This window comes from Mirounga angustirostris, unplaced genomic scaffold (genome assembly GCF_029215605.1).
Source record: "Mirounga angustirostris isolate CCGP_5_RB_7025 unplaced genomic scaffold, mMirAng1.0.hap1 SCAF_9, whole genome shotgun sequence".
NCBI lineage: Eukaryota > Metazoa > Chordata > Mammalia > Carnivora > Phocidae > Mirounga > Mirounga angustirostris.
Window position 1 is genome coordinate 67,848,796 of NW_026991717.1, and position 26,444 is coordinate 67,875,239.

The 26,444-nt window shown below is 38.5% G+C and overlaps 2 protein-coding genes and 1 long non-coding RNA gene across 5 annotated transcripts in view; 2 read left to right on the forward strand and 1 right to left on the reverse strand.

Moving 5' to 3' along the window:
• The window catches only part of LOC129046531 (uncharacterized), a 112,132-nt gene extending 106,449 nt beyond the window's left edge, over positions 1-5,683 (reverse strand). For both annotated transcript variants that reach the window (XR_008508077.2, XR_010405074.1), the window contains exons 1-2: positions 5,575-5,683; positions 5,160-5,207 (exon numbers count right to left, since the gene is read on the reverse strand). This is a non-coding gene — a long non-coding RNA (uncharacterized LOC129046531). The remainder of the gene's footprint in view (positions 1-5,159; positions 5,208-5,574) is intronic.
• A 134-nt stretch (positions 5,684-5,817) lies between these two features.
• On the forward strand, positions 5,818-12,290 carry ZNF770 (zinc finger protein 770). Of its 2 annotated transcripts, none has more exons than XM_045900396.2 (2): positions 5,818-5,943; positions 7,723-12,290. In XM_045900396.2, the coding sequence occupies exon 2, from the start codon at positions 7,776-7,778 to the stop codon at positions 9,852-9,854; it is 2,079 nt and encodes a 692-aa protein (XP_045756352.1). In that variant the 5' UTR covers positions 5,818-5,943; positions 7,723-7,775; the 3' UTR covers positions 9,855-12,290. The 2 variants fall into 2 exon arrangements, with proteins under 2 accessions (XP_045756352.1, XP_045756353.1); XM_045900397.3 differs by lacking the exon at positions 5,818-5,943 and adding an exon at positions 6,121-6,358.
• A 1,868-nt stretch (positions 12,291-14,158) lies between these two features.
• AQR (aquarius intron-binding spliceosomal factor) overlaps positions 14,159-26,444 on the forward strand; it is a 106,895-nt gene continuing 94,609 nt past the window's right edge. Inside the window, exons 1-3 of the mRNA XM_045900398.3 lie at positions 14,159-14,505; positions 19,026-19,082; positions 21,752-21,792. Of these exons, the coding sequence (XP_045756354.1) occupies positions 14,431-14,505; positions 19,026-19,082; positions 21,752-21,792 (173 nt within the window). The 5' untranslated portion in view covers positions 14,159-14,430. The remainder of the gene's footprint in view (positions 14,506-19,025; positions 19,083-21,751; positions 21,793-26,444) is intronic.

A 26,444-nucleotide genomic window follows, 5' to 3' on the forward strand; every position in this document is an offset into this window, starting at 1 on the left:
CAAGACAAATCTGGATTTGAAACCTACTCCTCAGGACACTTGGGTGGCTGTCGGTTAAGCATCTGCCTTCAGCTCAGGTCATGATCCCAGGGTCCTGGGATCAAGTCCTGCATCGGGCTCCTTGCTCAGCGAGGAGCCTGCTTCTCCCTCTGCCTGTGCTCTCTCTCTCTCTCTCTGACATATAAATAAATAAAATCTTAAAAAAAAAAGGAAACCTACTCCTGCACTTACTAGCTGCATGACCTTGACAAGTCAACTAAACTCTCGGTCTTTATATTTCCTAATTCATAAATAGAGACAAAAATATTTCCTTTCAAAGTTGTTGAGAAGATTAAGAAATTAGAAAGCAAGCATAAGGATACTCACTGACCTTGAGAAAAGAATAGAAGACATCAGATGGACCCTCACGGCAGAGATTAAAGAGTTAAAAAAGAATCAGAGATGAAGAGAACAATAAACAAGATTGGAAGCAGGCTTGACGCAATGAACAGCAGGCTGGAGGAATGAATTAGTGACCTAGAAGACAAAATAATGGAAAATAATGAAGCTGAACAAAAGACAGAAAGAATTATGCAACAGCAGAATGGACTTAGGGAACTCAGTGAGTCCATCAAACATAATAACGTTTGTATTATAGGAGTCCCAAAAGAAGAAGAGAAAAAACAGGGCAGAAAATTTATGTGAAGAAATAATAGCTGAAAATTTCCCTGACCTAGGGAAGGAAACAGATATCCAGATGTAGGAGGCACAGAGAACTCCCATCAAAATCAACAAACACAGGACAACAGCAAGACATTGTAATTAAATTTGCAAAATATAGTGATAAAGAAAAAAATATTAAAAGCAGCAACACAAAAGAAGTCCTTAACTTACAACTTTGTAAAGGGCTAATGAAAGATTCCTATTATGATTGTTTCTTCTACTGAGTCAGGGTCCCTCAAAGATCTGAACTGGGGACTGCCTATTACGACCCCTAGTGAACACTACATGCCACGAGAAATAAAGACAATTTTGGGTAACGCAGAAAAAGGATTTTCACATTCCCTGAAATATTAGAGGAATAACAGTTGGAATTAGACAATGATTAATTAAAAGTTTGCAGGATCTAGATTTAAGAATTTATGTGATTGCAAAGTTGCCAGTGCATCCCTAGGGTACACTGGGTAGCTGAATGCTTAACAATGGCATTGTTAATGGCAATCATGCTTGACAATGTGGTAAATGTCTGGATTTCTAAATCAGAATTTAGGCAATGTAACAGCTGGAAGGAGAAGTGACCTTTGCATTTGTGTTAAAACTTAAGAGGTTTTGCCACAAAGCATCCCCACATCGCTGTTGGAAAGTAGTGTGGAAAAATCAGGCTTGTTGGAGTTAAGCTGATGTAGGAGGAATTTAAAGCAAAACATTACAGGAGAAACTCAGAACTTCCTGTGAAAATATGGATTATCCTCCTACTCCTTGCTTTTATTTTATTTTTATTTTTTTAAAGATTTTATTCATTTATTCGACAGAGAGAGACACAGCGAGAGAAGGGACACAAGCAGGGGGAGTGGGAGAGGGAGAAGCAGGCTTCCCGCAGAGCAGGGAGCCTGATGCAGGACTTGATCCCAGGACCCTGGGATCATGACCTGAGCCGAAGGCAGACGCTTAACGACTGAGCCACCCAGGCGCCCCTACTCCTTGCTTTTAAAGAAGTTATTCAAAGGGAGGAAGAGAGAAGACTGATTATTTGGGGTTAGAGGTGAAGGTACCCGTGTAACTATGTGGAGTGTGCAGAGCTCAGCCACCCAAGTACAGATAGTTAGTTCACAGTCGTTCACCCAACTACCAATGCCCCCAGGCTAGGGGGTAAGTGAGTTACTTTGGGTCAGAGAACACACCAGAAAAAGCCCTAGGCTTAAACACAAACAATGACTATTGAGTTATCTAGTTGGGAAGCCAGGTCCTAAACAAAAGATCAGTAATATCTCACACATTTGCCCCCTGCAATCTAGCAGCCACCAGAGACAGGTTTAAAACCCATAGCACTACATGGGGTTGGGGGCTGAGAAGAGAAACGCTTCCATCTGTTCTGGCCCTTGTGAGGATAGGTATTTTTTGGAGGAATGAAAAGAACTCAAGAAATTAAGATCCAGAAACAGGAGAGAAGTCCCAATGTCAGGCTCTCCTGACGGCATAAGCAAAAACGTTTGGTAGATACCATAGCTCTGCCCTCTCTCCTTGGTTGACCTATACCCCAATGTTAAAGTAGTAGGAGGGGTTTCTGTAATCAATGTGGGTCCAGAGGTCAGCCCTGACTCTAAGGGTTAACAAATGTGGTCAATGCCCTATGCTGAGAATCCCACCTGCTTTCAGGGTAACTATGGAATTTGAACCAACACATGGGGGGTGGGTGGGGTAGGATGCCACTGCCTAACTAGATCCAGAAATCCTATAGGCATTAGCACTAGTGGAGCTTTAAAGAAAATTTCTAACAACCTCCAAGAGATTGGGACTAGCCTGGAAGTCGGATGTGGTCTAACTGCCTTAAGTAAAATACAGTTGTATCACGTTTTACCTTCTGATCCCAACTTACCACTCCTCACCTCCAGCCCCTGCCACCCCTCAGAAGTCCTGCAGCAAAACACACAAGAGTCTGCAAATATTTTTCTTGAGAAAATATATGATGGGAAAGAGAGAATTTTATTCATCAAAAATCCTCTTAGAAAGGGAGTGCTATCTTTGTTGGAAAAATTCTTTGATAATTGCTTGGGGGTAGAAACTAACATTTGAGGGGTACAGGTTTTGGTGGATTATCTGCAGGAGGCAAGTGGATGGTTTTATTGGTTGCTCCACAGAAAGAAAGAGGAGAGGTAAGAGGAAAATAAGAGGGGAGATGAAAACAGAAGATTTGAACTCTCTGCCAGGTCAGTCACTTGGGAGTAGGAAGAGCTTTAGCAAGCATTAAAACTCAATTTCATAGTTTTTGCCTTTAAAATATTCCAAAGACATATGAAAGATGCTCAAAGTGTGGACTCCTTTCAAGTGCAATTTTCTTGGATGCACTTGGTACTGGCTGAGTTGCTCCCAGGCCCCACATCTTTTCAGTTGAAACCCTATCCCCTAGTGACCCTTGAATCTTCAGTAGAGTATTCTCTCTCTCTCTCTCTCTTGCTGTCATACACACACACACCAGTATGACTGGATATTTTTCTAGAAACTGACAAGGAAGCTAAGTTCTACATTCAATGTGTTGTTGCTAAAAAGGAGATAGATAGCCGTAAAGGTTAAGAACTACTGAGGAGGATACATATACACTAGGAGCAAACTGTGAACAGGTAGCATGAAGACTGTCACAGGCCACAGAACTGGATTTTCATCCAAGTTAACCAGATATTCAAGGAGTAGGAAGCCCCTAGATGACAACGTGGCTATTCTAATCTTGCCACCGCTGTTTTTTCATCCATCTTACTGAATTTTCTATGACACAAATGGAAACTTGCCATACCTGTGATCAAAATTTTTCAATAATCTCCTATTGCCTACAGGTTTAAAATAAAGAAGAAAAAAAGAAAACCTCTGCAAGGCATTTAAGGCTTTTCTCAGCTTCTTGCAAAGTGCCTGGTGAGCAGTAAGTGCTCTAAACGTGAAGCATAAATAAGGAGGACTGGCTCTCTCATTTCTATCAGGCTCCACTCAAAAATCACAGAACTGCTCAGTAAGGTCATCCCCGGCTGTCTACTAAAATGCCGACAAGCCCTCCCACCCAAATCTTCATAGCCCCCTTCTGTGCTTATTTTACATATTAGATATGATATATTTTCCTTATTTAGTTTATTGTCTGTCTCCCTCCATAGGCATATAAATATATAAAAAACTATAAATGAAAAATCTATGAAGACAGGAATTGCTGACTTTTTAATTTGTTCCCTACTCTATCTCCAGTAATGTAGAACAGGGCGTGGCACATAGCAAGTGCTTAAAATATATGTAGGATGGATGGATGGGTGGATGGATAATTAACGCCTCAGGTCAAAGACAATCCCCACCTGAAGTCCCAGGCAGATTTAGACACTCCTCCTCCCCACTGCTGCCCCATACATATCTTCTCTTATCATATTATACTTCTTTGCATGTTCTTCTGAGCTGAAAACTACGTTGAAGTCAGGGCCCTCACCGTTTCATCTTCATATGCTTACAAGTGAATCCTTTGTACTTTGTACATGACAGGTCATTGAATGAATGATTAATTAATTATATCCCCATTTTGAGGATGAGGAAACTGAGATTCAGAAAGGTTAAGTAACTTTTAAGGACACACACTAGTAAGTTGCAGAGGTAAGATATCTGCCACGCCGTTTCTTTATTTTTCCTTATCACTACTCCCATCTCTCCCTACAATGTTCTAGCCTGCCCCCCACATTTTCTGTTTATCCATATTGAAACCACTGCTAAGTCCCCATTCAAATCTCACCTATTCAGTGAAATCTTCCTGATGACTTACTCACAGTAATTTCTAACCCCCTTTTTTTCCCCCAGAAGGCTCCTGAGATGACTTTCAGGATGAATGGGGAAGGCTATGAGGTAGGGTATGTGGCCTTGGAGAATAGCTTATCCATGTCTCATCTATGTTCCACACTCCAAATTCAGGCTCTTGGTGCAAAGGCCTACTTATTTTGCAGGTAATGCACCCTCCATTGGTTCCCAACCTCAGGTGATATTCTCTTACGGTCTGCGTATCTTTTCTGAGGATTTATGTGGCTGGTGATGGATGCAATTGTTTGCATGATTTGGTTGAGCTGAGCTCCCAGGAGAAGCTGCAGAAGAGAGCAAGTCTTCAAGGGTTATCTGAACACACAGAGTCCCTACCCTGAGGTTAACTCTTAAGACACGGAAGCTCTTTCCCTCCTCTATCTCTGCTTCTGTTGGAAGGGCTTCAACCTTCCCCAAATGTGACTCCTCCAAGCTTGCTACAAAATAAAAGCCAAAGCTTATGTCCTACTAGCCATTTCCTCGTGTTGCCACATGGAAAATAGAGAATGACTTTTCATTGGACCAACTTTCTCCTTATTAAATAGAGGAACGTATAAAAACATTAGAAATAACAATTTTTGTTGTCAGTGGTCCTTGACAAGTAATGCAAAAAGTTACTTACAGTTGAAAGAAAATATGCTTGTTACCTGTTCTCATGTCCTCATCGCTCAAGCTGAGGCAGTTAAAATCGGAACCTGCAAAAATGCACAATAATTTTCCACTATCTTTTGTACTTAAAATCTTCGGTAGATACCTAAGCATCTTATACCTAATAATGTGTCACCCACGTCCGTAACTGGACTACACGTTTAACCCTTAATAGTGTCCACATAAAATACTGAGATATCTATAATTGGGGAAGAAGTAGCGAATTAAAAGTGCAGGTCTGGTACTAGACGCCTGTGTTCAAATCCCACCTCCATCGTCTATCAGCCGTGTGACACTGAGTAAGTTTCTTAACGCCTCAATCTCCTTTTCCTCATTTTAAAATGAGATCCCATCGCTTCATAAGGTTGTATGTAATATAAAAAGTAATAAATGATGAAGCTATTCAGGGCTTACTAGGCTCTAGGCACTGCGTTGAGCACTTTACATCCATCTCATCTAATCGTCAGCAATCTGAAGAAACAGCCTTCTTCACTCCTCTCTTCTCTTCCCCGCGGAACTGCAGGGCGGGGGGAGCGGCGCTAGGGGTGGGGACCAACCTCTGGAGCGCCCCCTTTCCCCGCCGTCGTGCAGACCGAGCCTAAGCGACGGCGGCCCTGGGGTGGGAGGGAGCCTGTTTCCAGCCGGACCGCGTCCCTGGGCGCTCCGGAGCGCTGCGCCTGCGCGCTCAGCCCGTCGCCGCGCCAGCCCTGCGGACGTGCGCTCGCTGCCTTCGCGGCGTCTGGGCCCTGAGATGCGTGCCTGCCGGGTCCGTGCCAGCTCCAGGTGCGTGAGGAGGACTTGAGGAATCCGTGTGTGAGGTGGAGCGATCCCCGGGAAGGGTCGGGCCCGCCTCGATCCCTCCAAGGTGCCCGGGGACCCATAGCGGGGGCGCCACGACCTCGGCTCCCATTCCTTTTCCAGTTCCCCGCCTCCCGACTGCGTCTCTTGGGGAGCGGCAGTCTCTGAGAGGAAGGCGCAGAAAGGATGCTTTTCCTCTGCTGTGGGTCGAATCGCATGTGGCATTTTCCCCCCTGGCTGCCGTCAAAGCCATTTTCACCCTTGCGCTTCCTTTCCTAGTGTGGGATTTTGCAGTCTCTGGACTCGGCTCGACCCCCTAGGTGCTTATTGGTTGTGGGCGATGAGGGCGACGGCCGGACGTCAGGGTCCTCTGTCCATTGCAGCCCCTCTGGGACGAGAGGTGAGGGTTTAAGAGCGTGGGCCAGGGGAAGTGGGGCAGACGCAGCCACCAAGAAGGAAAGGCTGTGATAATGTCGCCAGAGATTATTCCCCAGCTGGAAGTGGTCCAAGTTTCTCTCAGGTCGTTCGTCTCTTGTTCATTTGCTTTTGTGATGGCCTCACTTCGCTTTTATGGTGTTAGTAAAAAACCAACAGGCTTTCAGCCTTGAGGCGTCATTGGAATTTTTTTTAAATCGGTTTTTACAGTCTTCCAACAGAGTGTATCTTGCAGTTGTCAGAATCATCTTCAGGTTGAACCACTGAGATTTGCTATTTTACTTTTCATTTTCAGTTTAACAGGAAAAAGTACATGGTGTTGGCTTTGTTTTGGTTTTTTTGTTTGTTTTCATATTACGAATAACAAAAAATCAGTTGAGAGCACAGAGAATCGGTTGAAGTGGGATTTGGAGCTCTATCAAATTAATGTGCACGCTGTAGAAGTACAAATGGGACTGCACTTGGAGCACTGGGGATCCCTGAGCTATCACTTATAAATAGCAGATGAGATCACTTGTTGCCACCAATGGTTCTAGCAGTTACAGGGCTCCCAGTAAGTGCTTTCCCACCTGGTGTGAAGGCAAATGACAATAGTAGCCAGTCTTAGTGCTAGTGGTAGTTGATCAGCCATAGACAATTTTTGGCACAGGAACTATGGGTAGTCAGTTCCTGTTATAATCAGAGATGGTTGTGGTATGTGGTTCTAGTCTGGGACTTCTTTCAAGAGTATTCCATAGAAACTATTAAAAAGAAGGAAAAATACATGGTAGGAATTGAGGTCGGCTACAGGCCAAAATCAATAATGACAAAGCAACTAAATATTGACGACACTACTTAATAGAGAACTAGGAAAATTGGAATTAAAGGTCTATTTAATGTTAAGAAATTGAAATTATCCTCCTCTTAATGTATTATATCAATTAGAAATATAGCTTAAAATTATATAGGTTTTTAGAGATTTATTTTGGCTTTTTTTTTTTTTTTTAAAGTAAGCTCTACACCCAACATGAAGCTTGAACTCATGATCCTGAGCTCAAGAGTCGTATGCTCTATTGACTGAGCCAGCCAGGCACCCCTAGAAATTTCTTTTAAAGACTCATCATTTCTATGGGTGAAGTTAGTTTTATTATTCTAAAGTATTCATCTAAAATGATTATTAACTTACTTTTAAACATAGAAAAAGTCCAGGTTCCCCTATACCCTTAATATCTTTAACCAAAGGACAACTTAAATTATTTCTTTTCATATGAATAAAAAACAACTTAAATTATTTCTTTTCATATGAATAAATAATTTTTAAATTAATACATTTTTATTTTTAATTTTTAGACATCTGTGGAGTTTAAGAACATGGAGTTCATCAGAGTATATCACTGAAGAATATGATGGCTGAAAACAATTTAAAAATGCTAAAGATTCAACAGTGTGTAGTAGCCAACAAACTACCTAGAAACAGGCCATATATTTGCAATATTTGCTTCAAGCACTTTGAAACACCATCAAAATTAGCTAGGCATTATCTCATTCATACCGGTCAAAAGCCATTTGAATGTGATGTATGTCATAAAACCTTTAGGCAACTGGTTCATCTGGAGAGACATCAGCTAACTCATAATCTGCCTTTTAAATGTAGCATTTGTCAACGCCACTTTAAAAATCTGAAGACGTTTGTGAAGCACCAACAACTTCACAATGAAACCTACCAGAATGATGTTAAACAGGTCAGAAGACTGTTGGAGGCCAAGCAAGAAAAGCCAGTATATGGGATGTATCATACTTTTACCACAGAGGAAAGATGGGCATTACATCCATGCTCTAAGTCTGATCCTACATACAGCCCTACAAAGAAAAGAAAGAATATTCACGCATGTACAATCTGTGGCAAGATGTTTCCATCACAATCAAAACTTGATAGGCATGCACTTATTCATACTGGTCAGAGGCCTTTTAAGTGTGTCTTGTGCAGTAAATCCTTCCGACAGTCAACTCATTTAAAAATTCATCAGCTCACACATTCAGAAGAAAGACCTTTTCAATGTTGTTTTTGTCAAAAAGGATTTAAGATTCAAAGCAAACTTCTGAAGCATAAACAAATCCATACCAGGAATAAGACCTTTCAGACTCTTTCATTGAAGATAAAGAGTCCAGAATCATGCCCCCTGCCTAATAAGTTAAATGCAAAGCAGGATGGTTTTGAAAATGGTGATACAGGTGAATCTGAGGAGAATAATCAACTTGATGTCCACTCTATTTATATCGTCCCTTTTCAGTGTCCAGAGTGTGAAGAGTGTTTTGAATCAGAGCAGATTCTCAATGGACATAAGTGTTTTCCTGCCAGAGGTGGCAAAATTCCAAGCAGGCTCAAAAGAAGCTACAACTATAAAACCATTGTGAAAAAAATCTTGGCTAAACTTAAACGTGCTGGGGGTAAGAAATTAGATAATTTTCGATCTGAGAAAAAAGTATTTAAAAACAATTTCTTGAAAAATTGTGATCTTATTTCTGGTGAGCAGAGCCCTGAACAAGCCCAGAGAACATTTATAGGTTCCCTTGGCAAACATGGAACATATAAGACAGTTGGCAATAAAAAGAAGAAAACGTTGACTTTGCCATTTTCTTGGCAAAAGCACTTCCAGAGCCAAAGTATGGGTAAAAACTTGAAAGGTATCCTTACAACAGAAAACATGTTAACTACAGATAATTCAGTGAATAATAAAGATGTATCTATCTATGGTTCATCAGGTGAGGAATTCTTTGATAACTGTGAAGTGCTTCAGTGTGGTTTTTCAGTTCCAAGTGAAAACATCCATACTGGACATAAGATGTGTCCTTGTGACAAATGTGAGAAAGTGTTTCCTTCTATTTCCAAACTACAAAGACACTATTTAATTCATACTGGACAGAGGCCATTTGGCTGTAATGTTTGTGGGAAATCTTTTAGACAGTCAGCTCACTTAAAAAGACACAAGTTAACTCATATTGATAAGATACCTTATAGAAGATCTCTTTGCCAAGAATTTGAAAATTTGAACCAACTTCTCATTCATCCAGGTGATAATGTTAACTATAATGCTTCCCAACAATGTCAAACTCTTGGTTTCCAAAAATATGAGGTCTCAGAGTCAGATAAAATATCAGATATAAAAGTTAAGGCAGAATCAGAGGATTTCATTCTCAGTACCCCCTATAGGAACAGGCAGCCTTATCTTTCTAGCGCACTTCTGCAATCAGAGCAGAGCCAACACAGTCATTGTTGTGGTTATTCAGGGCGTGCAGAGAGGAATGATGGCCTTCTTTACCAATGCAGCGTTTGTTCCAAAAGTTTTAGATCTCCATCTAAACTGGAAAGACACTATCTAATTCATGCAGGGCAGAAGCCATTTGAATGCTCAGTTTGTGGCAAAACATTCAGGCAGGCTCCTCACTGGAAGAGACATCAACTTACTCACTTTAAGGAATGACCAACCACAAGATAAAGTGGTTCTCAAATTCAATTATGTAACTGACAGAACCAGTAACACATTTGTGGTCTCTCTGGTGATCTTGTTCTTAAAGCCTGTATCATTTAAAATGTATTTTTATTAAAAGGCCTTCCTTAGGTTGAGTGATTTCATAGGCAGTTGCTTGTCCTACAAGTAAGAGCCAAGATACATAGAAAATTAATACAATGTTTTAGGAACAGCCAAATTAATTTTTAGGGGGAAGAACATGGTTTGATGCCATACAGTAAGCATTTATTTTATTTTAATAAATATTTTGGCTGTATTGAAAATGTAAATCCATGATGCGGTACAATAACTCAGTTCATTATTTTTTAAAGGAATTCTTAATGTATGCCATCTTCTTTTAGATACACTCAAAAGACAGAGGTAAAAATTGGGTTTTGGCTGCAGCAAATAGCCCCACTACATTTTATTTATTTTGTTTCACATGAAAGCATAATTTTGTCCACCTGTGGCTCAAATTCCATTGCAAAATTTTTTCTTGTAAGTTTAAAAACTGAAGGCAGTAAAAGTGAAAATGGATAAGAAAATCACAGCATTATTTTCATTGGTCTTTTGCAAGCTATTTATTCTTAGGACTCTGGTAGCTTCACCTCCTTTTCCACAGGGGATTAGAGTTGGTTTTTTACCCAGCCTGTTGTTGTCTTTCCCAAAAGATCTGAAAGTAGGAGAGAGACTAGGATGCACCTGTATACATTTATCATGTTTACTTATCAGGAATATCGTCCAAGTGCCATAATCTTTTTGATGATATGTATGCAGTATTATCTTTTCAGAGGAATAAATGAAATTCATCTATTTACTACATGATTGACAACAGTAGTTGTATAGACTTAAGACTCACCTATAGATCTGCATCTCCACAAGACTTCTATTTTACTTCAGTAAAACTGTTTTAATGCCTCTTGAATTGAGTGGTCCTGTGACTTAACTAAATCTATCTGTTAAGTTTGATCAAATAGCAATGACTAGGTCTAGTTCTAGTTTTGAATTGTTTCTTGCAAGACTCTAATGCTAAAGAATATTATTTTGATCCTTAGCAAATTGTTTTGATTAGTAAGGTAATTATTCCCATTTAGGAATAAAGTGTTTATGGAATTGAGGATATCATTCTTCTCAACAGCACTGTCATGATAGGGAAATATTGGGAATCTTAAGCTATAAAAGACATAATCACAAATTGTCCTTTGTATTTGCCATTTTTTAATAAAATCTTTAAGAATGACATTTATTAGTAATAAAATAACCATTATCTTTTAAGAGAAGAACAGGTCGGTGTTTGTCTTAGCACACTTAAATATAGTGACAAGCCCTCTGTTGAGACTGAATAATGAACATTCTTTGCATTGTAAGTTCTTTGTCATAACTCTTAAGAAATTGTCTTTGTATAGGAGGACGGGGGAGGAGAGGTTGGTATCTTCTTTTTCAAGTGCATTTTGAGAAACTTGGGTTTAATATACAGAGATAAAACGTGACAGTACAGATAAAATGCCCAATGATGTATAAATGTGCAGGAGAATCATGTTTTAAAGAATAATTTCTCTTAGGTTTCCTCCAGATAGGTTCCTCCAATGCAAGAAAAATGAGGGTTTATAGAATTTGCCTTACACAAAACTTCAAGAACATACCTATTACATAAAAGCAAGGAATAATTAGCTCATATTTTCCAAGAATATAGGATCGAGGATTTTTTGTTTGAAATTGTGTATTTGGGGATTTTCCAAAGCTATTTACGTAATTTTATTTGAAGCAAATGTCTCATTTAGTCCTTTCCCAACCCAAATAGGGAAAGTCCTAACAGTGTTGTGCTTGTATGATTATTAGACTTTATTTGCTTAAGTGATATTACTATACTTTTTTTTTTTTTTGGCCCATGCCTTTTTAATAAAAGCTGTTTCATATTGAAAGTGGGAATAATTGTAAAAATTTTGTCAAAGATGTACTGTAGTGCTATTTGAAGTACCTGTAACAAAATCCTTATTTACCTTTATCACTGCAAGCTTCTTGTGGAAACTTTATAGGAATGAAAATAAACTGTATACATCCATGATAAGAAAATTAAACATTAGATGTTACATGATGATTTGCTGCATGCTAGAACTGTTAGTATTGTTGAATCAATTACTTTGGTTTTCTGAAAAAATAATCTTTATAAATGTCTTTAAAGAGATTTATTAAAATTTTTTGTTTGGGTGATTCCAGGCTGTAGCATGATTACTTACTGAAGTAGTTTCATTGGCTGAGTTAGTGGATTTATTGTTTCTTGTTTTGTACTGCGGTAGGGACAACAATTTTAGGATAAAATGTGTGTGTGTTGAAGGAAAGTGGATGGTGGTTAAGAGTCTTGAAGAATTTAAATTTCAGAATATTTTAAAAATAAACTTTCAAATTACACAGTTTGGACTTTTTTTTTTAAATAGAAGGTAAAAATACTGGAACAAGGTACTGATGGCCAAACACTTTCCTGGGCCTATTCCAATCCACCTTCTACACTGAATTTCCTAACATGGATATTTAATCATCTCCTTTTTACTTATTTATTTTTTACTTTTCCTTTTTAGTACATTTCTTTGATAGTTTCTTATCACCTACAAAAGGATGTTAGCTGCATTACATGTCACATGATCTACCTGCTTACCCATTTATCTTCCTCTTTGGCCTTTCTCCAGATTGGTGCTAAAGAAATACAGAATTAATTCCTCCCATGCATATTCTTGCTATTCTTGTCTCCAACTTGTCTACCCACTATTATTTAAATTGGATACAGACTTTAACACTCTTAGTTCAAAGAAGAAATTTAGATGAGCCAGATTTTATTTGGTTTTCCACGATTATGGGAAAAAACTAAAGTGTTTAAAACTGGCTTGCAGAAAACATTTTTTTTTTAATGGTGAATTGATTTTTTACTTATTTTCTTAACGTAATCTCTATCCCAACGTGGGGCTTCAACACACAACCCTGAGATCAAGAGTCACATGTTCTACTGACTGAGCCAGCCAGGCCCCCAAAACATTTCAATTTACATGTTAGATAACCCATTTTTGGGTTTTCTGTTTGTTGTTGTTTGTTTTTTAGTAATCTCTACACTGAACGTGGGGGCTTGAATTCATGGCTCTGAGACAAGAGTCCAGGCTCCACCTACTGAGCCCGCCACATGCCTCAAGGACTGTTTGATGATACAGAATATCTGCTTTTTAGAAGCAAGGAAAGAACACTTAATTCCTATCTTGAGCTTTCCATTGCTTTCTATTGGTTAGAAGGACTTAAATTTCAGGGCTAACTGCTAGAGTTCTATTAGCATTAGGAGAAAAAGAGAAGTAGCACAATGGTATTATTAAAGGAATATGGAACATGTAATATTTTGCATCTACACTGGCAAGTTTCTATTCATTCTTTCAGTTTGAACTTAAATACTACTTCCTCTGGAAGCCTTTCTGATTTACCCAAACAAGCCATTCCCTGTGCTGCTCCCACTGCTTTTTGTTCATAATTCTGTTGTCACTGTTGATCAGTGGTTTTCAAACTTTAGTTTGCATTGGAATCATATAGAGGGTTTGTTAGAAGCATAGATAGCTGTCACATCCTCAGAGTTTCTCTCATGTCTGGTGTTGGGTCCAAGAATTTGCATTTATGCTGGTTAGCTGTTAGGTCAAATTTGAAGTTCTGTTTGGAAAGAAGGGAGGATAGGAAAAAAAAAAAAAATTCCACTGCACCTAGCGTAAAAAGAGATAACAGTTGAGAGAAACAACTTGAGTTTTACCTGTTATTCTGGTTACTGTTGTATCTTTCTGTCTTTTATGCTGAAGATGCATTTTACACCTACTTTGTCCATTGCCTCTTCACTCACTAACCTGTCAGCCCCTTTTTACCTAGTAGCCTCTTTTTTCCCTAGCATGGCGATAGGAATGGATTGCAAAAGGCATGAGTAAACTTTTCGGGGCGTTGAATATGCTTATTATCCTGATTTTGGTGATGGTTTCACGGATGTATGACTGAAAACGGATCGAATTTTACACTCCAAATATGTGCATGCAGTTCATTGTATGTCAACCTATAGCTCCATGAATCTGTTAAGAAACATTTAAAACCGAACCCCCCGTACCCAGCCTATGTTTTTTTCACTACTGCTTTTTTTAGGTTTGAGAGAACCGCCAAGTCTCCCCCACCCGAGCAATTGTACCTGGAGAACCCTCACCTACCTGCCGAGTCCTTGAGACCCGATCCGGAGTGCTGGGTGCGTTCTTTCAGCTTCCCGCTAGGGGGCGCATGCGGAGGAGGCCGAAGCCCTTGCATTCTGTAGCTCAGACCCAACGCCTGCACGAACTTCCGGCGCTGCTCCGTTCCGCTTCCGGGAAGATGTACGGGCTGCTGGACGCGCTCCTCTGAGACTGTGAAGGCCGAGGATATCCCGGCCCGCGGGCTCCTGCTCCGCGGAGTTGGGCGGCAAGAGCTGCCTGTTAGGGGAAGTGCATCACGTTCACCGCTGTTCCGAGGGGACCTTTCCTTTCCACTGGAGCGGAGTGAGAGTGCTGCCATGGCGGCCCCTGCTCAGCCCAAGAAAATCGTGGCTCCCACGGTGTCCCAGATCAACGCGGAGTTCGTAACCCAGGTGCGCTTGGCCGAGGCTGGTGTGTGTGAAAGGAGGAGACGTCAAGGCCCCCGAGGCCTGGGGGGTGGGATTTTCTTTGGGACGGGGTGCACCCAGGAGGCATTCGTTCGTCAATTCATTCACTCAGGTCTTTTAACTGAGTATCTGCTCCGTGTCGGCCACTGTGTTAGGTGCTGGGGATACCACAGTGAGAGAGGCCGCCTTGCCCTACGGAGCACAGGTTCCAGGGAAGATAAATAAAAAAGAAAGCTACTAAGCGAGCTTTTCCGTATTGGAGTCTGTCGCAGAAGTGATGGATTCACAGAAGCTGCAGCACCCCAGCCTGAGACCGGCAAGGTTTCGTAGCCGAGATGATGCCTAATAGAGAGGGAGGAGTAGAGTTTTTCGTAGCCGTAGAGTAATGTACGCTTTTGGGTGGAGTGACGAGAGTCTGACAAGACACCTGCGTCAAGTAGATGCATCTATGAAGAGAGCAATCGTGTTATCGGAGAGCGTTCATTTAGAACCCGTTTGCTGTGTTGCATTGTGAACCGCGGTTGGCTGTGAATAGGGAAACACGGTCCTGTAGCCCTCAGCAACATTCCTAATCCTTATGCGCTGCTTTGGGTATTGGTTGAGAGTGCAAATAGCTCCCTGCCGAAGTTACTGTGCCATCTGCTTCTTTCTTCTCTGGTCTCTGTCTCAGATTTGCCAAGGCAGAAGCCTCAGAGTCGTTTTGAGCCCCCCTTTCCCTTAATCACTACATGTTTACATTATAAATACCTTTCCAATCTATCTGCTTCTCTTACACTACGCCAGGTTGCCCTTGTTTACTCTCTGGTCCTAGGCATCCTAACCTGTCTTGTGGATCCTCTTGCTCTCCTCCAGCCCATTCTTCATATTGCTGCCAGTGATTTTATACAAGTGCAAATCTGATCATATCACTTACCTACTTAAAATCTCTAAAGAGTTCTGATTTCTCTTAGGATAATCACCAGGATCCTTCAAAGTATTATGTAATCTGGCATGTGCTGATATCCAGTTTTCTCTCTTTCCAACTCTGCTTTAGCCATGTTGACCTGCATTTACTTAAATTTGTCATGCTGTCTTTCACCTCCTGGTCTTTCAACATTGTTCCTTCTGCTCAGAATCCTCATTTTTTTCCCACTTTCCTTTATACGGTTAATTCATTGTCATCCATCTACATTACTTGGGAGAAGTTTTCCCGACAACTTAAACTAAATTAGATCTCCCTTTTCCCATATACCTGTTTTTATGGTTAAAGCCATTTATTAGTTTCCTTCACTCAAGGAGCTTAGATTTTAGAGATGAGTCAGACAGATTAACAGTACAGTTTCAAATAGGGATAAGTGCTATCAGGAAAATGAAACAGGGTGTTAATGACACTGACTAGGATGGGGTGTATGAAAGGCAGTCAGGAAAGTTCTCTCTGAGGTGACATTTGAGCTAAGACCTGAATGCAAAAAAAGAGCCAGTTTTGGGGAGAGCAGGGAAACAATCCAGGGAATAGCAAGTGCAGATGCTTTATGATGTGAATATAAAGAAGGCCAGGATAGAAGCATAAGAGGGAAAATGGTATGAGATGAGGACAGAGAGTATGTAGGGATCAGATCATATACAGTTTTGGAGGCTGAGATAAGAAGTTTGGATTTCATTCATCCAGTAGATTTTAATTGCAATCCAGGGAATGATATTTTAGAAAGAATCTTCTGGCTAATGTGTGGAAACTGGATGGGAGTGAAAGAGCAAAAGGAGTAATAGGGTTACCAGTGACTCCAGGTAAGAGATGGTGGTGGCCTCTACTATTAAAGATTAGGGTAGACTGATATATTCTGAGGCTAGAGGCAGCAGGACTTGATGATGATTGATTGTGGAAGGATGGAGGAAAAGACAAATTGGGCATAGCTTGAACAACTAGGTGAATGGTGTGGACATTTACTGAGATAGGAAAGGAGAGGGTTTAGTGGGGAGTATCAAGAGTTCTGTTTGGGTCTTGTTAAATGGAAGATGCCTAGTAAACATTCAATTGAATATATTGAGAAGGTAGTTGAATATGTGAGTCTAGAGTACCTGAGCAAGATCTGGGCTTGAATATAAATTTGGTATTTGTTGACAAGGTGGTATTTAAAACTGTAGGATTGACTGATATGTCCCAGGGAATATTATTTGTAAACATATAACATTTATTGTATCCTGTATTAGATTGAGAGAGCTGAGGCTAGGGACCATGTCTGATTTATTCCCCATGTACTCCCAGTAGCTAGCATTGTACTAGGCACACATTGTGTGATGAGTAAGTATCTTTTAAAAGAAAGAATGAGTGAATTAATGGATAAACATACCAGGGCATTAAAATGTAGTGGTAGGGATGAACATTCTCAGCAGTAAACCATGATAGCAGACATGAATGCCTAATATTTGCTAGATACTGTTTTGGGCTCTTCTGGGCTACAAAGATAAATAAAATGTGATCCTTGTGTTTAGGGAGTTCAGTATCTGGAAGGAGACTTTGAGACTCATCATAGTTCAGTTGATAAATGCCAGAATAGAGATGTGAGGGAAATGCTTTGAGAACACAGTTTTAAATGAAAACTTTTATCTAAGAAAAGACTGTCAAGAAAGAATTTCCTCATTGAGAAAGTGCCATTTTAGATGGACTTTGAAACATAAATAGGAACATGAGGAAATGGGTTTTCTAGTTGGAGGAGATATCTTGGATTTAGGTGGTGGGTGGTTCTTTTTCTTCTTCTTCTCCTCCCCTTCGTCCTTCCTTCCTCTTCCTTCTTCATTTCTGAGTACCTGACCAGAGAAGGTGTTTTTAAATTATTATTAAATGAGTAAGATGCAGAGCTTAAAATTTAGTTTTAAGGAGATCAGAGATCTGAACTTTGTGAATTCAGTTTTTTATGCTACTGTATTTTAGGTCCTTTTTGTCTCAATAAAATTTATTTTGAACAGTCTATGCTGTCATAGCTATACTAAGTGGGAAATGCAAAATTTCGATTTTGCATGAGGCTGGAGGGTGTAGGGGAGGGCAGTATATTCCTGGAGGTAGTAGTGTCTGAGAGGTCACAGGTTAGACCCCAAGGAAAAGCTAGATCAGATATTTACAATAAGCAGTTTGGATCAGAAGATAGGATTTACATTTGTTTGGAAGACCCTAAATCCATGAAAACAGATCAGATTCAGTTCTCTTAACGGTATGAGGTGAGTAAAAGATGGCTAGTTTGTGTGATGCCTATAGGCAGTGGAATGAGGAAATGAGAATACCATAGGATAATTTGGGGGTAAAGTATTTTCTGTTGGGTTGGAGGGTGATTGATAGTTTGGGAAGGTGTCACATAAGCGGCCATTACTATACTGATTTGGAGAGACTTCCTCAGGGCCCATGTCCTTACTGCTTGGGAGGCCCTTTGGGTGTACTTACTGGGATAGGTACTTAGCTATAGAAGATATGAGTCCCATCTCTTTAGTGTTCTACTTAGGCAGACAGGAAAGATAGATAAGCAATCAAATGATTAATACAGAAAGATGAGACTATAATAGAGTTCTTTATGAAATGAAGAGAAGGAAGAAACAATTATCACCATTAGGTAGGGTGGAGAAAAGCCTCACAGAAGAGGTAACATTTCAGATTTTACTTTATTTTTTCATTCATCCATGCACCCATGCATACATACATATATACATCAGTCCATTGGCTATTATTTGAATTCCTCCAGTACACTAGATACTGTCCAGATACACTTTTTTATAAATGTGTTGAGTCTGTGCTTACTAGAGCTTTCTGTTTTTCAAGAGATTGCAGTTTAGTTTCTTTAAAAAAAACATAATACTTATTAATAAGACCATGTTTTTCCTTGATATTATATAATAATATACAACGCATCTAAATATCTGGAATTACTATATATATGTGTTTAAAGTTCACAATTTCCAGGTGAAGTCTAATCTGCTGAAGTATACCAGCTCTTTTATTCTCTGTGATAACCTGCTTATAGATTAGAAACTTTTTAGGTTTTGTTATGTGTGTCTGTGCCTACTGATCATTTAAAGGTTACTGTTTTACAAATAACCATTCCTGAAGATTTTGAATCTGTTTTCTAATACTAGCTCAACTCTTAACTAATTCTAATCTTGGGCAGCTCACTTAATCTCTAGATTCTAGAGTGTTCTTTCTAGGAGGTTCCTGGGTTTCCTCATCTCTATGCTGAAGATGTTTGACTGTGGTTATTAACTGGGTCCTACTGTTTCTCTTGGGGTGGTTAGAAAAGTATGTTTTGTTTTTGTAAATCATAATGGCAGGGTGCAGTGCAGGGCATTACTGGCTTTTAGTGGGTTGGGGCCAAGGATGCTAACTGGCCTGCATGCCCATATAGTCCTCTTAGAAGATGGAATTAATCTGTCCTCCCAGTGCCTCTAATGCCCTGTTAAGAAAGAGCTTGTTACTGTATAATCTCAGTCTTCTCGCTCGACAATGGTATGAACCTGTGACTTATTTATACTATTTACTTTTGCAGTTAGCATGTAAATACTGGGCTCCTCATAGCAAGAAAAAATCACCTTTTGATATAAAGGTAAGTATATTTGGTTTACACCATTCTTTTTGAATAGGTGTGTTCTTTTTATCTTATTTTTAAGGGCTAATTCAACAAAAGCATTACATGATTCTTTTTAAGTTCAAATTACAGTTTTCTAATTATCAGATTGACAATTATTCATGTCAGAAAATTTGGAAAATAACAGAAGTTACACATTAGAAAATAAAAATCACTACCCAGAGATAACCTCTGCTATCATTTTGTTGTGTTAAAGTTTTTAAAAATTGTGTATATAACTTAACTGTTTTCCTGTTACAGATTCTTGGTTTGTTTTAAATTTATCATTATTATAATGACCATGTAATGAAAATTTTTGTAAATATACAGAAATTTCTGTACAATTTTTTGACAGTTCATTTAGGGTAGAATCTATTGTTTTTTATTTTTAGGTTGATGAGCTGAGATAAAGATTTATAAGAATGGTGGAAGAAGTAGGAGTTGTTTAGGGGAGAGGATTAGATGACCAAAGACCAGTAATATTTCAGTTAGGGAATGGACTTATGGTTCAGGTGGAGCAGTTTAGGATAAATGAAAACAAAAATTCCTGAATGTGGGATTAATTCTCATTGAAATAGGCTCTTAAAGAGAGATCTTTAAATAAAATAGAGATGACATATTGCATGCCATTTAACAAGTATAGTTGACCCTTGAACAACACAAGTTTGAACTGCATGGGTCCATTTATACACGGATTTTTTTTTTTTTCTAAGTACAGTACTGTAAATGTATTTTCTCTTCCTTATGGTTAAAGTGTGTCTTCATTAGCTGACCCTTGAACAACACGGGTTGGGGTTCTGATCCCCCATGCAGTCAAAAACCCATGTATAACTTATTTTAAAAAAAAGATTTCATTTATTTATTTGAGAGAGCGAGCGAGCAAGCATGCGCATGCGCAAGCAGGGGAAGTAGCAGACTGTTTTAGGCACACTTGGTAAAACTGAACTTAACCCAAAATTTCTTTTATCATTTGAGCTTAAATGTTTCATTTATGAATATATTTTTGTTTTGCCAGCAATCCTTTTATTCATCAGGAGGATATTCATAAAAATGGCATATATTAATTACTCTAATTACTAGTAGAGTTGCTTTATCTTCTTATATGCTATTTGTATGTGTTTGTGGTTGTATATGTTAGATCTGGGGGTTCCTAGGGTCATATTTCATTAATAACAAGAGTATCTTAATGACACTACTAGATCAAGTTGATTCTAATTAGATTGAGATTTTCAGAGATTATATCCAGATCATTGTAATTCAGGATGAAGCTATGTATGCCTGTTTAGAAGAACTTTATTGTAGGTTGGTATTTGAAGATTATGCCCTTCATTTTAGTATTTAATTTGAATTTTGATAAAAAGAAAGGCAATAACAGAAATTTTGTCTAAATTGAACAAGACTTGGGGTGCCTGGGTGGCTCAGTCAGTTAAGCGTCTGATCTCAGCTCAGGTCATGATCTCAGGGTCCTGGGATCGAGCCCTTTGGGCTCCGCACTCAGTGCGGAGTCTGCTTGCTCCCTGCTTGTACTCTCTATCTCTCTCTCAAATAAATAAATAAAATCTTTAAAAATGAAATAAAAATATCACCCACATTTCCTTGACAAATATACTTTGAGCAGTTAAAAGACATTATAACTCCATAAAATATATGATACCATATTAAAGTACTTTATAATTTTATAGTAGGAACTTTTTTTTTTAACTGCTATTATCACTAGCCACTAGCACTGCTGTGTCTTCTGCTGGTAACTATTATTAAAGACTCACAGGGGCAGTTGGCTGGCTCAGTTGGTAAAGCATGCAACTCTTTATCGTGGGGTTGTAAGTTTGAGCCCTATGGTGGGTATAGGGATTATTTAAAAATAAAATCTTAAAAAAAAAAAAAGAAAATACGATATGCCAGGACTTGCACTAAATTCTTTACATGTGGTATCTTATTTATAGCAACTGGTGGGATACTTTGTATTAGTAGATCCTTTTTGTGGATTGGGAAGGTGAGCCTCAGAGCTGTCCTAGGCAAGGGTTCTAGCTCTCTGCAATGAAGTGGGTGGTTTGAACCAGGCTTCTAACACCAGTGCTGAATCTGAAGTATCACACCGTTCTGGCCTCCCTAACCCAAAAGAATTGAAATTCTGAGGCTTTATCACATGTATTTGGAAAACAGGATGTAATTTGCTTCTGTTACATCCTCATACTTCTAATTTACTGTCTGGCTTTTGAAAGTACATTCTTAATGATTCTTAAATGGAGTCTGATAGCATATACCTTAAAATTAAGTTTTTAAAAATATTCTGATTTGTGAATTTTTATTTTTCCTAGAAGTATTATAAATACATCATTTTAGAAGTCCAGTGCACTATCCATTGCATGACAGAGCCACCTTGAATACATCATTTTAGTGATTGTTTCTAGGAATCTTTTTATGTAGATATATTTTATTATTTATCTTCTACTACTTTGCTTTCTGTTATTTTACATTTTGAGAAATGTGATGAGATTATAAAAATCTCTTAGGTATTATTTCAGTAATATTTTATATCTATCCTAAACCAGCTTATTTTGTGTAATCTCAGTAACTGGAAACTATCAATTTAGGATCTAAAAAAATGCTGTTTGAGATATTAAACATTTTTATATTTTTGGTAACAGGTCATTGAAGATATATATGAAAAAGAGATTGTCAAATCAAGGTAAGAATGAGTTTAATTTTCATACATAGGGATTAGGTGGGACCAAGTTGGATCTCTTTTGCACTTCTAAACTAAATGTGATGATAACTTGGAACTTTTAAATTTCTTTTTGATTTGGCCATCAGGGAGATGGTGGCCAGAAAAACTTTTATATCTAGCTGCTGAAGAACCATAAATTATTTTTTTGCTTTCTAATTTTTGGCTTAGTTTAGAGGGATTAAATCCCATCAGGTTTATTTTGTTTTTGAAGAAATGTGAGGGAGAATAAACATGGAGATTTAATCTCAGTTTCACTAATACTAATTTTCTTATCATTTTCTGATAAATCTTTTGAAAATATTTAAAAGTTATAAAAGTAGGGGCACCTGGGTGGCTCAGTGGTTAAACGTCTGCCTTTGGCTCAGATCATGGTCCCAGGGTCCTGGGATCGAGCCCCGCATCAGGCTCCCTGCTCAGCAGGGAGTCTGCTTCTCCCTCTCCCACTCCCCCTGCTTGTGTTCCCTCTCTCACTGTGTCTCTCTCTGTCAAATAAATAAATAAAATCTTTAAAATATATATATATATATATAAGTAAAACATACATAATAATACTTTATAAAATAATAAAGTATATCTTATATACAATGTATAGAATATAAAATAATAAAAATAAATAACAGAAATTGTTTTTGTACAATATACAGAAGGGGGTAAGTTTTGAGAAATCTTCCTTGTCCTTTAACCCTCAATTTACTTATGTACATATGTATCCAGCCCCCCCCATTTTTTTTAATACAGAGAGTTTATACTCTACACATCATTCCATCTTACCTTTTTTTTTTAATGTATTTTGGACATATTTCTATATCTGCAACTATAGACATATATGCCCAGTGAGTATTTTAAAAAGCCAGTTGACTAAATGTTTTAATATGAAATGGAAACATTAGATGATAAATGTAAAAAAAACTTATAAAATCTCAGATTTGTTATTTGTCATGTGTTTGAGTCCTAAAAGGTTAATTTTACTAAATATTATGAAGGCAAATCCATGGCAGCATCAAAATGAGAGGCTAGTTGTTTTGCTTTAGTGATTGATTTGTGAGCATAAAAGGAGGCAGGACCAAAAGCCATGTTAAGGATTTTGTTTCTTATCTGAAGAATAATGGGAAGCCAATTAAGCACATAAGCATGATGGTGATATTTTAAAAAGAGAATTTGGAGGGTGTAAGAAGCAAGAAATTAGGTGAGTATTGTAGTAGTTAGTTTCAAGATAATGATGGCTTGAACTAGCCTGGAAGATTGAGATAAAGAAGTGTGCCAATTTGAGATAGAAGTGACAAGATGGTTGGTGGTTGGATGTGGTGGATGAGGGAAAGGGGAAAATCAAAAGTGACTTCTCTAAGTTTTTGGCTTAGATTGATTAGTGGATTCCATTACTGATTTCTGCTTTTGTTGTTAGGGGTGGAGTTGGGCATAGGTCATTAGTTCACTTTTGGAAATGTTTAATTCTAGGTAGTGAAGAACCATGTAGATGGAGATGTAGAATAAGCAGTTGGGTATCTCAATACAGAGCTCAGAAAAGAGGACAGAGTTGAGCCTACTTTGTATCAACCACAATTTCAGTGCTAAGGATACAACAGTGAGCATGGCAGATAAAGTCTCTACTCACTGAGCTTATATTGTAGTTCTAGTCTAGACAGGAAATACATAGAAAGATATGTAATGTCACAGGTAGTATTATGAATTAAAGTATGTTTAGGGTAGTGACAAGGGCCATTTTAGATTGAATGATCAGGGGAAAATACTCTGAAGATATGACATTCGAGCAGATATATAACATATGACTTGTTGGTCTGGGAATGGGTATGGATGAGATTGCCTAATAAAACTTAAGATGAGTGGGTAGGTAAATTCTAGGATTCTTTTTTCTTACATATTAAGGATGTACCAATCTGAAAATTATCTTGAACCTTCACAACTAGTTTTCTGTGTGTTCAGAGCAGGCTTTTACTCCAGTGGAAAGTAATTGCTTGTGGTTTTGTTTGTTTGTTTCATTCAAAACCTTAGCTATTAATATTTCTTCCTTAAAGATAATTTTTATGTAACTAGTAACTAAAAGCTGCCAGTGATTTTTAAATTATATACTTGGCTACATTATTTTTAATTGCTGAAGGAAGTAACTGTTGTTGGCCAGGCTCACTAGGATTTATCATGGCACTCTTATCAGTCATTTTCTCATCTTGTACACAGTTGAGAATACTTAAATGAAAGCAAACTGATACATTCTCCCCTCAAATCTCAAAGTTCAAAAAAGTTAAGTGCACTTCTGTAATAGATAAACTGTAATGTATATATATGTTTTCATCATAAGTGTACTCTTGAATTCCCATCCCCTAAGGGCGCCTGGGTGGCTCAGTTGGTTGGGCGACTGCCTTCGGCTCAGGTCATGATCCTGGAGTCCCGGGATCGAGTCCCGCATCGGGCTCCCTGCTCAGCAGGGAGTCTGCTTCTCCCTCTCCCGCTCCCCCCTCTGTGCTCTCTCTCTCTCTCTCACTCTCTCTCTCAAATAAAAAAAAAAAAATCTTAAAAAAAAAAAAAGAATTCCCATCCCCTAAGATAAATAATGTATATTTACATTTTTAAATGACCATTTTTTAGACTAGTGCCTGAGGAAGCTGTTTTGCTGAACTATGTGCTGGTAGCATCTTCATTATTGGGGAATAGCTTGATTTAAGATTTATTAACTTGTTCGTAGGCTACCAAAATAGACAGTTTATAGCTATAAGGTACTCTTAGTATTTTTTTTTAAGATTTTATTTATTTATTTGATAGACAGTGAGAGAGAGAACACAAGCAGGGGGAGTGAGAGAGGGAGAAGCAGGCTTCCCGCAGAGCAGGGAGCCCGATATGGGGCTCGATCCCAGAACCCTGGGATCATGACCTGAGCCAAAGGCAGATGCTTAACGACTGAGCCACCCAGGCGCCCCAGGTACTCTTAGTATTATACATTAAGGTTCTTGTAATACATATTTTTTGCATATCAACCCTATTTATGTAGGAGGAATCTGGGAAATAAATCCATCAGTTCTTAATATTCTTATGGTATAAATGATAACTTTTAGGATCTCAAAAGTAGTAAAATACCATATCGCCCAGTCAGCCATGTAATGTGTGGTCTATTACACGATTGATTCATATTTGGTATCCTTACCATTATCAGATTTGGCAAACATATGTTAATATTTTTATCTGTATGATTTTAACATCTTAAAAATAATCATAATTGTTATTTGTTGAGTGTTTGCTATATACCAGATTCTGTTCTAAGCACTTTTGTGTATAGTAGCTCATTTTTCTTCACAACAACCATGTGATAGTCACTGTTATTATCCTTGTTTTATTGATGAGGAAACCGCAGTACAGAGAGGTTGAAGTAGCCCAAAATATTTCCCAGTAGTTAGAGGAAGAGCTGGTTATTAAATCCTGGTTCTTTGACTCTTACCCAATACTTTGTTCTTAAGTAGTTCAGGGTCCATTGCCCTGTTTTTATTTAAAATGTTTAAACCCCAAGGTGCCTGGCTGGCTTAGTCAGAAGAGCATGCAACTCTTCATCTCATGGTCATGAGTTTGAGACCCACATGGCATGTAGAGATTACTTAAATAAGTTTTAAAAACTTAAAAAAATGTTTAAATTCCTCTACTATGAAACATAACACAGAAAAGGGCATAAAACAGAAATGTTTAGCCTTCTAAATTATTATCATTCATAACCACCACAAAGGTAATAAAAGCCAATATTTGTTAGCATCCCAGAAGCCTTTACATGGCCTTTTGTTTTAACATTTTAATATGTAAGTATGGAAACATGAACACTATAGTTTTGTTTGTTTTTAAACTTTAAATAAATAGAATCACATGGTGTATACTCTTTTGTGGCTGGCTTCTTTTGTTACTATTATTTGTTTTTTAATCAACTACTTTACAATAAATCTGGAAATGGGTAGTTCAGAAATTAATGTGAGGGCTTTTGTCAGCCTTTTCACAATTTTTTTTCTTTTTTTGGCTTTCCCTATGTGGTTGCAAGAGGGCTGCCACAATTCCAGACCTCATGTTTTCACACAGTCATTTCCCAAGAGAAGAAGCAGTGGCAATTATAGCAGCAAAGCTTATTGGCAGAGTAAAACTCCAAATTTAATACCACCAAGAATGCTAGAAGAGAAATTGAGTGTTTTTCCTTTATCTTGACCTATCATGACTTCTTTTTCTCTTGTCCAGTCATCCAGAAATAAATTGGCTACTTTGCCACTTTTGAATATGAGGAGACTGGGTCCCAGAATGTTTAAAAGATGTTATGAGGGTAACGCTAAGTCATGACCAAAATATGATCTTTTTTTTTTTTTAATTTTAATTATTTTTTTTTTAGGAAGGAAAGAGAGCAAGGGGGCAGGGGAGGGGCAGAGGGAGATGGAGAGAGAGAATCTTAAGCAGGCTCTACACATAGTGCAGAGCCAATGCAGGGCTTGATCCCACGACCCTGAGATCATGACCTGAGCCGAAACCAAGAGTCAGATGCTCAACCGACTGAGCTACCTGGGCACCCCCAGAATACTATCTTCTATCTCCTGAGCTGGTATTTTTTCTTTCTTTCATCATGAGGTCCTTTTTGGGGC